Raw genomic sequence first — 14845 nt, 5'->3', positions numbered from 1 at the left:
TTCGAGCCCTGCGTCGGGCTCTGTGCTGACAGCTCGGAACCTGGACCTGCTTCGGATTCTGTGTCTCCCTCTCTCTTGCCCCTCCCCTGCTCATGCTCTGTCTCTCAAAAATATATACACATTACAAAAAAAAAAAAAATGTAAATGTGTTTTTCTTATTTCTTCCAAACAGGCACACAGAAAAATCCTAACCTCGTACTGAGTTTGCTCTGGAGGACACTGCCGCGTGGATCTGGGGTCCGAGTTCTGTGCTTGCCCATGGCCCAGTGCCAGAGCAGGGTGGGTGACCCCTCGGGGAGAGGTGAACGCCCACTACGGCACCCACGGTGGGGAGCAGGGCGGGGGCTGCCAGGCACCCCAAAGACATGTGGTTTCTTCCCAGGCGCCACGCTGACCCACACCCAGCCTGTGCCCGCATGCAGCGCAGTCACACACATCTCCTGAGGGCACCCAGAGCACTGGCTCGAGCGGGACGCGGCTCCCGGCGGGATCGTCTCTACCGCTCACGGCAGCGCGCGTCATCTTTCCTCTGCGTTTGTGCACTCCAGCAGTTCTGCCTCTGGGCAGGCTGGATGCTTCCCTGTCAGGCTGGTTTTCAGGAAGGTGGTGGTGTGGCTCTGAGGTTTCTTTGCAGGTTGTGCGAGAGAAGCGGTGCCCGTGGTGACGTTTCAAGCGACAACCCCGAACAAGCCAGTTGACAGGCTTCACCTGTGTCACGAACCAGGCTAGCTTAGGTCAGAGATACAGGGGTGGGAGGCAGAATCTGAAAAGTTTTCACTTTTCACTTTTTAGGTGAAAGAGTTTTCACCTAAAGAGAAGTTCCTAAGTCAACCTCATGGGTGCAAGGAGACCACAGGGCCAAACTAATTTTAACAGAATTTTAAGCCAGAGAATGGCCAAACGCTCAGGTCAAGAATGCTGAATTCATAATCACTTCAGTACGGGAGAGAAAGCATTCATTCTAACACAGACCCCAGAACGAGTGGTTATATGAAATATACCTTAGCAGCATGAACTCAGAACTGGGGGAACCAGCTACGGAACGTCCGAGGAAGCCAAGCATAGTTCTGTGTAATACTACTTGAATTCTGTGTATCTTCTCTACTTTCTCTTTTCTTTGCTTGTTAATGTTTATTTTTGAGAGAGAGAGAGAGAGAGACAGAGAGAGAGACAGAGAGAGAGGGGGAAAGCAGGGGAGGGGCAGACAGAGGGGAACAGAGGATCCAAAGCGGGCTCTGCAATGACAGCAGAGAGCCTCAAGCGAGGCTTGAACTCAGAAACCATGGGATCATGACCTGAGCTGAAGTTGGATGCTTAGCCGACTGAGTGGTAAAGAAGTAGATGGGGCGGGGGTGGGGGGGGCCTGGCCCCCCTCCCCTACTTTTTCTTTTACCACATCCGCCTCTTCAATCAGCCACACCATCTTCTTACTCAACAATAAACTCTTACGTCTTCAGTTTGGGCTGCTGTTTCTTCCAGCGGCTGGATACAATGAGAATGGGCGACATCATTTCGGAAGTAGACCTTCTCAGGTACATGGAGCCAGGAAGTAGGTCAAAGCCCCACTTTTCACTATCATCTCATTTCCAACTAAACAGCCTTGGTTTCCCAAGCCTCTGGTGAGGAGGTAAGAACCACGTCAGTGGGACTCGGCTCTGGACAGGGAGGGAAAGGAGGGCAGACTTCACAGAACATTCTCCAGAGGGAGTAGAGAGCTGCGGCCATCATCACTCTTCTCTGTGACCCTGGCCCAATCTTAAGGAGCAATTCGGTACAAAACACCGCAGTCTCCAGCAGTAAAACCGTCTGCTCTCTGAGACATGCTATGTCCATTTCTTTCCTCTGTTGCACAAAACCCCATCTCAAGCCCTGGAAAACCCACCAGTGATGGTGCAGTCACCAGCAGAACACCAAGAAGGCAATTAAATGTGGGTTTTCCTGGGATACCCTGCGGGCTCTCCTCCCAGCCTGACAGGTGCTTTCGATTGTTACAGATTTACCCTTTGAGTAGCCTGCTATCGCCAAATGGGGCACACCGCCAGCTCTGACACTCCACCCCCATGTGGTCCTCCTTTCCTGTCTGGGTAGCCCGTTCACCCCTTACCTGTATGTAAGGAGGATGCCTGTCTGTACCCAGGAGGGCCCTATCCCACCGCAGCCCCCGGGGCACTTTTTAGGCCATAGCTCTGCACCTGCCCTGCTTGCTCTTTGGATGTGGGAGGCAGGGCAAATGCGCACATACCTCAGGGGGTGTGGTCGCCACCCAGGCAGTGCAGGGGCCTGGACCAGCCTCATGCATCACCTCCATGTACACTGACAGTCCCCACCTCAGCGGGCTCCAAACTTTGGCAAGGCTTCTATTGGCCACAAAGGAGGGTCTGACTCCTGTCACAAGGCAGAGTCTCCCCCTACGGGGGTCAGAGGTAAACAAAAACAATGGGGTAGCCAGGGGTGTCTGTTAAAGATGTTTCAGAGTATTGGGGCCTCATAACAGTTTCAACTTGGTTACAAATCCTAGTTGGTCCCTTTGGTTAACCAGTTTTTCCCATGATACTTTGATGCTGGCTCTCTTAGTTTTTATAGCTTCTTGGTTTTGAAAGTAAAGCCAAAATAGTAACAAATAACGAGACTCTTTACTGAACAAATAAATAATAGTGATAACATTTACATGAGTAGGCCATGTTGAGAGATTCTAGCATGACTGAGGGACAGAAAAACCAGGAACATGCCCTGACCGTGAGGCTTATAGCTGGCTCTGGGTCATGGTGTGAAACTCCTGAGAGCCAATGGTTGGATGGGTGAAGTGAGAAGGACAAAGATGCCTGGCCGGGGTCTCCTCGTGACTCCAGGGTTTCAAACAGACAGACAAACCTCAGTTCTCCCAACCATGCACCGTGGTGTGATCAGGGCCACCGGTGAGCTGCTCCTGGGGTGCAGGCTGGCCGCATGCCGTGGCGCCCGGGAAGAAACCACGTGACTTTGGGGTACCTGGCAGCACGGTGGGGATGTCAGGGTCTGTCTCAGGAAGCACAAGCTCTCCAGATCGGCCGCCAATGTCGACCCTTTCCAGGCGGGACAAGGAGCCAAGGTCAGGAATGGTCCCCTCTTCCCTGGACTATGTGACAAGGGGGATGTGGAATTCATTTGTGTCGAAGATCAGGGGCCTCCTGGGAGGGCTTGGGTCCCTGTCGGCCTTGTGTAGCAGCTTGAAGAGCCCAGTTCCAATGTTCATGGGGATCCCCATGATGATGCATTCAGACACCCCTGAAACCAACCAGAAAGGGGATGAGAGGGCTTTTCAACACAGGGGTGGGCTCACAGCCCAGCAGGTCCCCGCTGTCTGTAGGCACGCCTTCACGTAGATAGCAAGGATACTGAGTGATGCTCAGGAAACACCAAGCCACCCAATATTTCCTTAACTTAGGGCCTAGAAGAAAAGCAACCAGGCTGATGGTCGATAGATGCCAATCCCGTTGGAAAGAGCAGCAGAAACTTGTTCCCTGTGCTCGGGGTCAGGGCTGGGCCAGGCCTAACAGCACACCTGTGCCTTGGAAACCCACAGCCCTAACCAGACACACTTAGAAGACAAGGCTCCTGCACAGACACAGGAGTGAGGTGATGGGGCAGATTCCTTCTCTGAACTCCATTCCAACTTTGGATCAGGCTTCTGCTTCCATAATGAGTGCCTGCCTACTGTGTTCTGGGCTTTGTGCTACCAGGAGACCAGAGAGACAACCACCAAATTAAAGACCAACTGATGTGAGGGTTGACACTGAATTAGCAACATTAAAGGATGAAGAAGGGGGAGATTTCAGAGTGGGAATGGTGTGACCACGCCAGGCCCTGGAGGCGGTCGGCATGGAGAGAGGTGGCAGTGTGTGGGGTGAGTGCTGGCTGTCAGTCCCATCGTCAAGCATGCTTGCTCTTACTTTTGCCTTGCCTTGCCCTGTTCTCCTGCCCCAATCTCTGTTCCCTTTTCTTTCCTCTGACCATTATCTTAAAAACGATGTAGTAATTTCTCTGTCCCTCTATCTGCAAGCTGCGTCCCTTCCGAAAGGAGGAAGAGTTAGCCTTAGGAACAAAAAAAGCAGAGGTGTCTACCCTGATGGGCACCCCCACCTGACCGCCACCTGTTTGGCAAATCCACCTAAGACTGGGAGAGGAGACGGGAAACGACCGCCAGGAAGCAGAGCTCTGGTGGTGGGGACGGCAGCCAGGCTGGGCATCCCTGCTTGGGCCAGATGAGAATGTGACCTTGGGCAGGCTACTGAGTCCCCCGGGGACTCCCGCCTCGGGCCTGCAGGGTCTCACATGAGAAAGGATAGAGAACAGCAGGCACTCAGTGCTGGACTCAGGGAAGAGCCAGCTGGGCAGCGGGCACTGTCGTGACGGCTCCCCCACAGCTCTCCTCTCCCAGGCTGTCATGAGAGATGCGCTGCATAGCAGGGGGAGGAGGCCGGTGTAGGGCGAGACCTGTCAGCAAGCAAGTTAGTTTCTTCTTCTCGCCTATGCAGGGTTTAATACCTGCACCTCACACACGTGCTGAAGGAAGTGCACGTATGGTGCTGGGCCCGGCGGCTCTTTCCCAGGGGGTCACAACATCAGGGGTGCTGGACGCTGCCCCTCTCCTGTCAGCCCAGGCACCACACAGAGGGGTGCAGGATCAGAGTGGCTGACTGCAACTCCAAGGTCGAGAAAATTCCTTGGTGCCCAAGGTTGATCTTTTCTTCTTGGCCCCAAAGCCGTTTGTACTGACAGAGGAGCCATGTAACAGAGGGAGGGACGCAGGGTGCCACAGCCAGGCTTTGGAGAAAAAAAGATCATCCGTGATTTTATTCTCAAAAAATAAAAGCTCTGCCTACTCAGTTCCCTCACCTCCTGGGAAGCCCTAGCCCACGAGATAAGCTGTCAAAAGGGCCTCTGGTGAAGCTCGTGGAGACACCAAACCTACCACACACGGAGTCCTTCTGCCCAAAGTAGGCAGCATCGAAGAGATGGTCGGCTGTCTTCTCAAAGGAGGCCAGCATCAGCACACTCTCTTTCATCTTGGCCAGGCCAAATCTCGTAATGCCCAGGACTTCACCCTGCATCAGGAGAGGAGAGGACAGGGTGGTACTCACGCCCCTTACAAAGGCCCAAAGCAACCCCATCAACAGAATAAGCAGAGATCGGCGAGATGGCAGTTCAGGTTAGTCTCAGGTGTGAACAGGACCCTAACAGCCATCTGTCCCGCCCGTATCCCACGGCGACACGGACCCTTACACTCATGACCACATGTCATTGGAAGAGAGAACTAGGAACTGAGAGCTAGAATTAAAGACCTAATTTTAAAAAAGAGAGTATTGGGGCGCCTGGGTGGCTCAGTTGGTTAAGCGGCCGACTTCGGCTCAGCTCACGATCTCGCAGTCCGTGAGTTCAAGCCCCGCGTCGGGCTCTGTGCTGACGGTCAGAGCCTGGAGCCTGTTTCAGATTCTGTGTCTCCCTCTCTCTGACCCTCCCCCGTTCATGCTCTGTCTCTCTCTGTCTCAAAAATAAATAAACGTTAAAAAAAATTAGTAAAAATAAAAAAGAGAGTATTTCTGAAGATGTTTACTATGGCTCAAAGAACTCCAAAGTCAAATAATTTGAGAGTTTCAAAGTAGGGAAAGAGTGAAGTAAATTTAGGTGCCTTCATTCAAGTAAATACCGCATCGTCGTTTAAAAAGGATATTTATAAAAACTACATAACAATGTGGAAGGTACTTACAACAAGTAAAACAGGATAAAAACGGTATGTCCACTACTCACTGCAACTACGTAACACATACGTGCGTAGAGAACAGCACAGGAAGGGAAGACTTAGAAACGAGAGCCTTTACCACAGGGTGGAGGAAACGGGTCATTTCCCCACCTAGTTCTATGGGGAGGCGTCCTGAAAACCTTATGGCACTACTCCGGGGAATATGATTTGTGGGAAAAGAGGAAAACAAAATAATCAATCTCATTCCCATCTAACCTCCCCTTCAGAACACATTAACTTATCATTTACCTGGAAATGGCTATAGAAGTGTGATGAATGGGTTCAAAGGGAAATAAACACCTTGGTTTTCCATGGAAATCCCTAAGCTTTCGGCAGTGGCCAGTTTTGCTTTAGGAGGACATTTCTAATAAGGACAGAAATAACATCCCACCTCATTCCATGAGGTGGCACATTTCATCCTGGAAGTTAACCAGAACACCCAGCCTGACCACATGCTTTGGCTTTTGGGTGATGGTAACATCTGATTTTCTTTCAATGGTGTCATCACAGCCGTGTGTGAGACAGCCCGGCACACCAGATGGTAACATCTGATTTTCTTTCAATGGTGTCATCACAGCCGTGTGTGATAGACAGCCCGGCACACCACACCCCTCCCACGAACCTTGTAGGTCATCAGGTCAGATAGCAGCATCACGTGCCTCCTGTCGATGCTCATTCCGTGGTTGACCATCGTGTACTGGATTTCGTTGATGATAGTTGTCCGGGCAGCTTCGATGCCCAGGGTTTTCTCCACCTACAGAGAGCCAGGATGAGTGCAAGCAGCCTCTTCCGGCAAGCCGTCCCAAGTTCTCCCTCCATTCTCCTCTGCCTGGAAGCTAAACGGCAAACTCCGGGCCCTCTACCAGAAACGGACTGCTGGGCAATCTTTAGTGGCAGGTCCAGGGCAAGTGGCAGGGTCAGAGGGGTGTGCCGGGACAACTGGGAGGTGACCCTGGGCAGGAGCTGTACCTCGTAGGTGTTGTTGGAGGTAGTGCGGGTGCCCTTCACACCGTGAGTGGCCATGACTGCCCGCAGGTTATCGCCCTCCACCAGGAGTTTGTACTTTTCCTTTCCGCTCTGCTCGTCGATGTGGATGACAGCTCTGGAAACCTCTGGGATGCCCTGTACCACCACCTGCACTCGGAGACACAGAAGGCTCGAGGCCCTGCAGTGCCCATGGCCCCATGGCCCCGTTACCCTCAGAAACCACAAAGGCTGTGAGAACTGGGTTGGCACTTTGACCATCCCCGTTTCTCAGGTCTTACCAAACCGAAAAGTGTCTGTGTGCTGTTAGGGGTTATGCAGAAAACAGAAGATCAGGGGACCATGCCATATATACTCCATCAATTTTACGACAGAACAGACAGGAATCTAACAAGCAGAGTCAGCATGGCAGTGCTAAGATGGGAAAAACCTGATCCCAGAGGGACGTGGCAGAAAAGAAGAAACAGGCACCACCTTCAGTCTCCGCAGGACCTTCGGTCCTCAGGTTGCCAGACAGCTGGGTATTTGGGGGAGAGGTAAATGCCACCTCTCCCTTTACAAATCTCTGGGCATAGGCTGGGGGAGGGGCCAAGAAGGGACTTTTGTCTCACCTTGGGGAGATCCTCTTTCAGGAACTGCAGCACATAGTACATGGAGCTTTTGCTGTTCTCTCTGGGGGTGACGCACACAACGGCCTCACCGTGAACGGCCACGTCACCAGGCTTCACACGGAGCTTAGACATGCAGATGGAATACCGCACTGTCTCAGCGTTCACCTGCAAGGTGGCCGGGCACGGGCCACACACGTAGGACGTCACTGACGTGTGTGGAGGCTTCAATGGCCTTTTCCCATCGCTGCCCCCAGTGAGCCACCTCATTTCCCCCCCAATCTTGCTTCTCACCATGAAGTTTCAAAATGAGACATACTATGTATTTCCTTGTTAGGTAGAGACTTTTTTTTTTTTTCTTCACAACCTCCCCTTATCCCCAAACCAACGTTTTTCCCCACTGAAAATGGATGGTCAATTCACAGCAACACACACAGGCTCTGAGGAGGTTCTGGGAGCAGGGGCTGGAGAGCAGGACAATTTAAAAGTGTCAGTGAAGCCTCCCCCTTACTGACCTCACTACAACTGCTCATGTGCCACATTTCTCAATGCAACCCGGCTCTTCTGGTAGAAGAGCCACAAGGCAGGTGGCCCGAGCTAGGCTACAGAAGCCCCCAGGCCGGGAAACTGGGCACTCAAATCTGGAATCACAGTCTATGGGCAACACAAACTTGGTACTTGAGAGAATGGGCTGAAACAATGTATTAAGGGCAGTATGGATGTTAACTACCTGGGAGGAAGAGGAAAGTGCCAGGAAGTTACTCAGTTTGCAACCTTGCCTCAACTGATCTGTGAGAAAGGCTGATGTTCTTTCAATCTTTATGTATTCAGGAACACCAGTAATAGTAAGTCGGAGTAAGCCACCCAGCCAAGAACGTTCGCCGAGCCAGACAGGCGCTGTGCTGAGGGCCCACAGACGAGTGAGACACGGGTGGCCCTATGCTCCCACCAGACCCCGCAGTACTATGCTATAGTAAAGAAGTATTGTGGCTTCATAAAATTTCAACTAATTTCTTGCGTGTCTTTAGATGGGAGTGTGTGTGTCAGGGTCAGGTTTAGAAAGGGAGAAAGGGGGGAGGGTCTGGGTGGCTCAGTCGGTTGTGTGTCTGACTCTGGATTTCAGCTCAGCTCATGATCCCACGGTTTGTGAGATGTGACTCCGAGATGGCAGGCTGCTTAGGTTTTTCTCTCATTCTCTCTCTGCTCCTGCCCCATTCGTGCTCTCTCTCTCAAAATAATAAACTTAAAAAGAAAAAAGAGAGAGAGAGAGAGGGAGGGAAGTACAATGGACTCTTACAGAGCAGAAACCTAAATAAAGCCTCTGCAGTGCTTCTCGTGCCTCGCTTAGCTCCTGCCCCAGTTTACTGGCGCCCATCCTGGGACTAACGGAGGATGACTTCCTGCCCACATTTAATTACGTGACTCACTTCCAGTCTCAGAAGTCTGATCCGTTCCAGGGAGAGTTTGACGAGGATAAAGCAATCATCCGGAAGAAACACTTCTTCAATATACTCTGAAATCTGTCATGTCAAAAGAGCAGAACGTTACACAGTCACTTCTCCCTTTCCAAAGAGCATATGCTGCTTGTGGTTAGGGACACGGGCCAGCATGGCCACAATGACCAGTACACCCACCACTGGTGTTTACGCCTGCTCACAACATTGCTGATCTAGTGTTCTTGTTGCCAAGAGAGATTTCTACTTACCTCTCCCAAGAGGGTTTTCTCAATTCTGCCCTTCACGAGGCGAGCGTAGTCTGCGTCGTCGTCCTTGTCCAGCTGGGCTGTGATGATGGGAGTGCTGAGAAAAGGCAGGGGGACAGTGGTTACAGCAGGAGAGAGCCCGCCGGGAGACGGCTGCTCTATGAAATCCAGGCACTATCGGATCCTAGCGCTAAACACAACTGCAATTTCCTGGGCATTTACTGGGGGCTTCATAGACATTCTCACCCAGACTTACTATTTTTAGAAATCATGCCGCGACCCACTCTATCAGTAAATGAGACAGTTTTTGGGACGTTCTTCCTGACCAAGTGAACCTATCTCTTCCTCTCTGGTCCTTGCAGGTGTTATTCTGGTTCTGCTCCCCGAGTGAACCGACCCTTCGTGTTAGTGTATTACAGCTTCCCATCGCTGTGCCCTACCCGCACCACCGCCTCTCCAGGACGTCTCCAACTCTTCCAGTCACTCTCTACCAGCCTGTGCCCTGAACGTGCTGGCTGGCGTCCCCCGAACACACTCCTGGGAGAGACTGGAGCCGCCCAGGGAGGCTGCAGAGCCCCTGCCACCCTGGACGCCTCCAGGTGCTGCTCTAGAACCAAGCGTGGCGCTCCTTCGTTGAATGCTACCGGTCATCCCTTTGTTGGATGTGGAGCGCGAGTGAATCATGATTTTGTCACAGAATGCACTGTAACGTATTTTTTTAATCTTTTTCTTTAAAAATTTTTTTTAATGTTTATTTATTTTTGAGACAGAGAGAGAGAGTTTTTAATCTTTTTCTAGTCTCAGATGACCTACAAGCCCTACCACGAAATCACCTGGGAGTCACAGAATATGGCCAATAGTCAAGTGACACACTCACTGTCAGGCGTGATTAGGCTGGGAATAATCAGATCTCCAGTTGAAATCTACATGGACCTATTAATAGCTTTCCCAGTCATTTTTTTTTTGTTTCTCCCTTTCATGTGACTTGTGGCCATAAGCAACCACTGCCTCAGTTTTCACTGTATCTAATTTTGACTTTTCTCAAGCCGGTCTTTTAAAACCCCAGATCTGATTAACACAAGCCTATCACCAGAGTTTACCACACTGCCCATCAGAGTATCACACGTGATGAGAGAATGTGTGACAGGCAGCAGGAGAACAAAAGGGAAACAGAGGGCGGGCACCTGATGGCCTTGGAAGCGTTGATGATCTCTTTGATCCGGGGCACACCCAGGGTGATGTTCATGGAGGCCACGCCCGCAAAGTGGAAAGTCTTCAGGGTCATCTGGGTGCCTGGTTCACCAATGCTCTGGGCACAGAGTGCACCCACTGCAGAACCTGGCTCCATCTGTGCCCTATAAGGGAAGGGTATGGAAGAAAAGCCCAGCAAAACTGCTGGGAGGAGGCTCCACTTCTCTCCTCCCTCAACAGACAAGAACGCAGGTGTCATCAGGGTCAGGAGGGAATACGCTACGAGCTGGGCTGTGCTTGCAACAGGTCGGCAGGAGGTGCAGATGGAGGCGGGGAAGGGGTACGACAGTCAGGGGGCTCTGATAACGGAAGTGACCACTGGCTCCTTGTGGTCAGCATGTGGTGACTGGGCCCAAACATCAACTGCCTGCAGAAGATCCAAGAGCCCTGCTGACACATGGTGCCGACGGTGGACAGAGCAGCTGGTACCCGCCAAACATATCGATAGTTACTCCACAGGGAGAGGACACTCGGAAATGTCTTTGAGATTATTTCCACCGCCTGCAGCATCCAGCCTACTCCCCACCGGAGCCCCTAAGAGATGAGGGGACAGAACCTACTCAGATGCTGACAGTCAGGAAGTGGTGCTGACGCAGGATTTTGCTCCACTGGGGAGACAGGAAGGACAGGAGGCCCATGCAACTGCCTGGCAGTCTAAGAAAACTAGCATGTGTACCTCATGTACTTGTCCCTGCAGGTCTCCAGGAACTTCTCAATCTGGGTGGGGGTGATCCGGTCCAACTGGTACAACACCCGGGGCTGGAAGGACAGAAGCCGAGTGCAGGGTCAGGCTGGTGGCACCTGAGCCCACGAGGGTGCCTGAGCCGGTCGGGGAAGGCCGCCCGTTACCTCTGTTGTGCCGTTATCGTTGATGCCGTATTTGTCTCTGGTTTTCTTGATCTTCTCAGAAACACCCTTAATGAATTTTTTTATTTCCTGAAAGATTACACAGCAAGCATCAGTTGTGTATTTCTCGGGAACCTAGACGGCAGTTTGTTTTACAAACGTCAATAATGTCAGGTGTCCACTGATTTCGTGATGGCTAGCTCCGCCCCCTGCACCTGCTCCACGAGACCCTGGCACAGGGAGTGCGTCCCACGCTGTCGCCTTCTCCTCTGCTCTCCCATCACCTGCACTCACACAGCTCAGCACAGCTAGAACAAACCTGTAGTCTCTAAGCAGACTCACTCTGAGGCTTTCTTCTGAACTTATGATCAATTTAAGTAGCAGCTAACGCATAGCTTTGTAGATGCTGTATATACATCACAAACACGTGGTTTCAGCCTGCCTTCATTTCAAAGAAAACACTCCCAAATCCCTGCCTCTCTTTCTCTCTCTGACCCTCACCTCTGCATCTCCCCCACCCGGGGTCACTTTCCCTTCCCAACAATTAGGACTTTGTAAGGATTCCTGGAAAGCAAAGTTGGAAATGAAACATCTGTGTATTTGTTGTCCCCTCTGTATTTCAGAATAGTACTCAAAGCCCTGGATGAGATCTACATGGAGCAAGGAAGAAGGCGACAAGGACATCATGTGGAGGAGGCATAGGGCAGGGCTATCGGCCACAGTCCTAACTTTTCTGGCAACCGTTCAAAGGGGAAGACCCATCTGTTCTGCAATTTATTGTGTATCTCTGAAATAAATCCACCCTGTAGTTACTCCTGGAAGCAGGACTGGCCAGCACTCAAGGAGGACTTACAGAGGGGTGGTGAGCTTTAGTGAGCTACACCTCCCAGACGCTCACACGTCAAGTGCTGACTCTTAGGGCAGGTCCCAGGTGAGTTGATGGCACATGCCATGCAGCAGCCATCCTTTAGAGGCTGCTGCGATGCAGGCATGGGGGCTGATTAGCTGCTCTAGTTTGATCCAGGGGCGTTTTTGACAATATGGGAGAGGAGACAGACTGCACTTCCCTCAGCAGCCCTCCTAGAAATGTAATTTCCCTCACTGATCGTGGACAAGTAACGGTGGCAGTGAGCTTAAATGTCACTCTTGAATGTCAGTGCAGGCACCCAGCTGCTCTGTGTGGCTGGCAGAGGACAGACCCACACACATGGACAGCCCGAGGGTGGACTGCATATTGCGGTGGCCGCAAAGCTTCAAGAAGTCTTGTTTCTTGATTATAAGGCGGGCTGAGGGACCCTAAGGAGAGACCAGTATGCCCTACCCAAAGTCTACTCAGTCTATATCACATAGCTGAAAATGTCTAATGTTTTGTCTGAAACAAATATTTTAAAGCAGATGGAACCAGAAGCCTACTTTTGCAAAGATAAAATCCTATGGGCACCCACAGAGAGCTTAACACTTACTAGAGCCCAGTTTTATCATAACCTTGCAAAAATTAATCTCTTTAGCTTCCCACAGACCACCTGGCGATTTCTTACTATCTTTTCTGAAAGCAAAAAACCCCTAACACTTACTGTTGTTATGTTTAAATAGCCTTGGGTTATATCCACACAGTCCATGGCTCATGGGCCCTTCTCGGTCAGCAGCTGCCCAGGGGTTGAGACCTTCCCGTGAGGTGGTATGGCATTAACCCTAACAGGCTAGAGTGGAGGGCCCTGAGGGGCTCTGGGAGGTCATGGGCTTGGCCAAGGTAACAGGCCTGTCCCTGAAGTCAGATGCTTTCTCTGAAGACTGGTCCTGGGCCAGCGGTTTCTGCAGTGCCACCTCTGCCCACTGGGAGCCCAGCTAACCAAGGGGCTACCAGAGATCCACTGCCCTCTGGCTGCCCCCCGTTCACGAATGCAGCTTCCTCATGACGACTGCTCCTGTGCGCCAACTCTCTTCCTTCTCCTTGACCAAGCGTGGAATACACGAGGGGTACTGTGCCCATCGTCATTCTACTCAGAAAGGACTTTTATCAATTAATAAGAACTTAAAAAAATCTTAAGTAACTCTTTAAAAAGCTCTCCAGATTTACTCACTAACTGGGAGTTTGAGACTACACTTTTAGACAGTCAGCTCCTGCAAACCAGAGCAGGGAACCAGACCGGAGAGGGCAGTGGAACCGTCTCTCCTGGCATGGCTCTGCTCGACGGCAGGAGCGTGCAAAGGCACGAGTACGTGCTACGGCCTCGTCTTCCTGCTACGCCGTTCAGCGTGAAGAGCCTCTCTCACGTTGGTGATTTCCTCCCCCAGCCTACTCATCTAGCTGTGCTTGTGTGCCCTCAGGGAGAGTTCCTGAAAGCCCTCTCGGTCCAGGTGTGGTCATCTCGCGCCAGCTGTTAAAGGCTGCCCCACCTGCCGGCACAGAGAAACCGGAGGAGAGCCCAAGGCTGAGCAGACCCATGGATTTTCACCTGTGAGGAACTCTGCACGCAGAAGGAGTAAAAGAACACACACCTACAACCATTGCTCAGCTTAGGCACTGGAGATGAGTCTTTCAGCTACCACCCAAATGGACATTGCTTCCAGTGGCTTTGCTGAAAGGAATGACTTTCCTTACACAAAAGTTAGGGCAGATATTCTGAAAGTTAGGTTTAAAAAAAAAAAAAAGGCTCATTTTGTAGAAATGAAAACTGAAATAAGCTACTAAGAACTCAACTGAATGAACCCATGCATACTAAAAGAGAACTCACAACACGGCAACTGGCAGGCAATTAATCACACGGTTAAGCGGCAGTTACGTCTTCACACCCTCCGCAGCACAACTGTGGGCACCGGCAGCAGCCTCTGGGGCGGCCAGGGCTCCGTGCCACTCAGGAGTGGCCTCCGTGGCCTCAGATAAATCGGGTTCCGGCCAGTGGATTTTGGACCTGAGCTCATTAGACCGTCAGCCCGCAGAGGGCAAGGACACAGTCATCTGGGTGTCCCCGGGATCTGCAGGGCATGTGACATATTGAGGGCTAGGAGTGCTCACTGAATACGCACACACTCCTGGTCAGGGAGGCACCCGTAAAACCCTGCAAAAGGCAAGAAGGGAGCCAGAGTGATGAGCAGGGAAGCCGATTGTGCCGGGAGTGAGGCGGAAGCTCGCCGGGGCGGGCAAACAGCCGGACTGCTGCCAAGTTCACCCCTTAAGCTTAGCACTCCCAGCATGCTCAGCACGTTACCTCGTTGTACTTCTCATAGCCTGTCTCAGTTAAGGTCTTTGAGGATAAATAGAATAGTAAATAGGTGAATATAATATAATCATGCGTAAACACCATATCACAATTCTAATTTGTTAAAAAAAAAAAAAAAAGAAAATTTGGGAAAAACCACAAACAAAGGCACCCAGCCCAACCATACTCTGGATTTAAACTTATTGAAATCTGGAAGTCTCTTTTTCGCCTTTCACACCTCAACATAGGAAAAGAAAGAATCAAGGGCATACTTGACTAGAATACTCTTTCAGTTTCACATGACTGTTGTCATTTTTGATATACCGAAAGGGACAGATTCCTGCCAATTTTGTGCTGCATTTGAATCACCCATTGGCACACAAAGGCAACCATTTACTGGCTTCTGTATCCCTCTGCTTTTGATCATAACCGTGATAATAAACAGGAAGGAGCTGCTCCAGCAGGTCAGTGAAAT

The 14845-nt window shown here is 51.2% G+C and overlaps 1 protein-coding gene across 2 annotated transcripts in view; it reads right to left on the bottom strand.

Annotated features, from left to right (window-relative positions):
* Nucleotides 1-1145: 1145 nt before the first annotated feature.
* The window catches only part of POLR3A (RNA polymerase III subunit A), a 53612-nt gene continuing 39912 nt past the window's right edge, over nucleotides 1146-14845 (bottom strand). The window contains exons 22-32 of one of the 2 annotated variants that reach the window (XM_060642364.3): nucleotides 14380-14415; nucleotides 11174-11260; nucleotides 11001-11083; nucleotides 10258-10428; nucleotides 9077-9170; nucleotides 8799-8891; nucleotides 7375-7539; nucleotides 6749-6913; nucleotides 6402-6533; nucleotides 4952-5084; nucleotides 1146-3264 (exon numbers count right to left, since the gene is read on the bottom strand). In XM_060642364.3, the coding sequence (XP_060498347.1) occupies nucleotides 3116-3264; nucleotides 4952-5084; nucleotides 6402-6533; nucleotides 6749-6913; nucleotides 7375-7539; nucleotides 8799-8891; nucleotides 9077-9170; nucleotides 10258-10428; nucleotides 11001-11083; nucleotides 11174-11260; nucleotides 14380-14415 (1308 nt within the window). In that variant the 3' untranslated portion in view covers nucleotides 1146-3115. The remainder of the gene's footprint in view (nucleotides 3265-4951; nucleotides 5085-6401; nucleotides 6534-6748; nucleotides 6914-7374; nucleotides 7540-8798; nucleotides 8892-9076; nucleotides 9171-10257; nucleotides 10429-11000; nucleotides 11084-11173; nucleotides 11261-14379; nucleotides 14416-14845) is intronic. The other variant, XM_060642365.3, reaches the window with a different exon arrangement.

This window comes from Panthera onca, chromosome D2 (genome assembly GCF_046562875.1).
Source record: "Panthera onca isolate mPanOnc1 chromosome D2, mPanOnc1 haplotype 2, whole genome shotgun sequence".
In the NCBI taxonomy this organism is placed as follows: domain Eukaryota; kingdom Metazoa; phylum Chordata; class Mammalia; order Carnivora; family Felidae; genus Panthera; species Panthera onca.
This window is presented reverse-complemented; position numbering and strand designations above follow the sequence as displayed.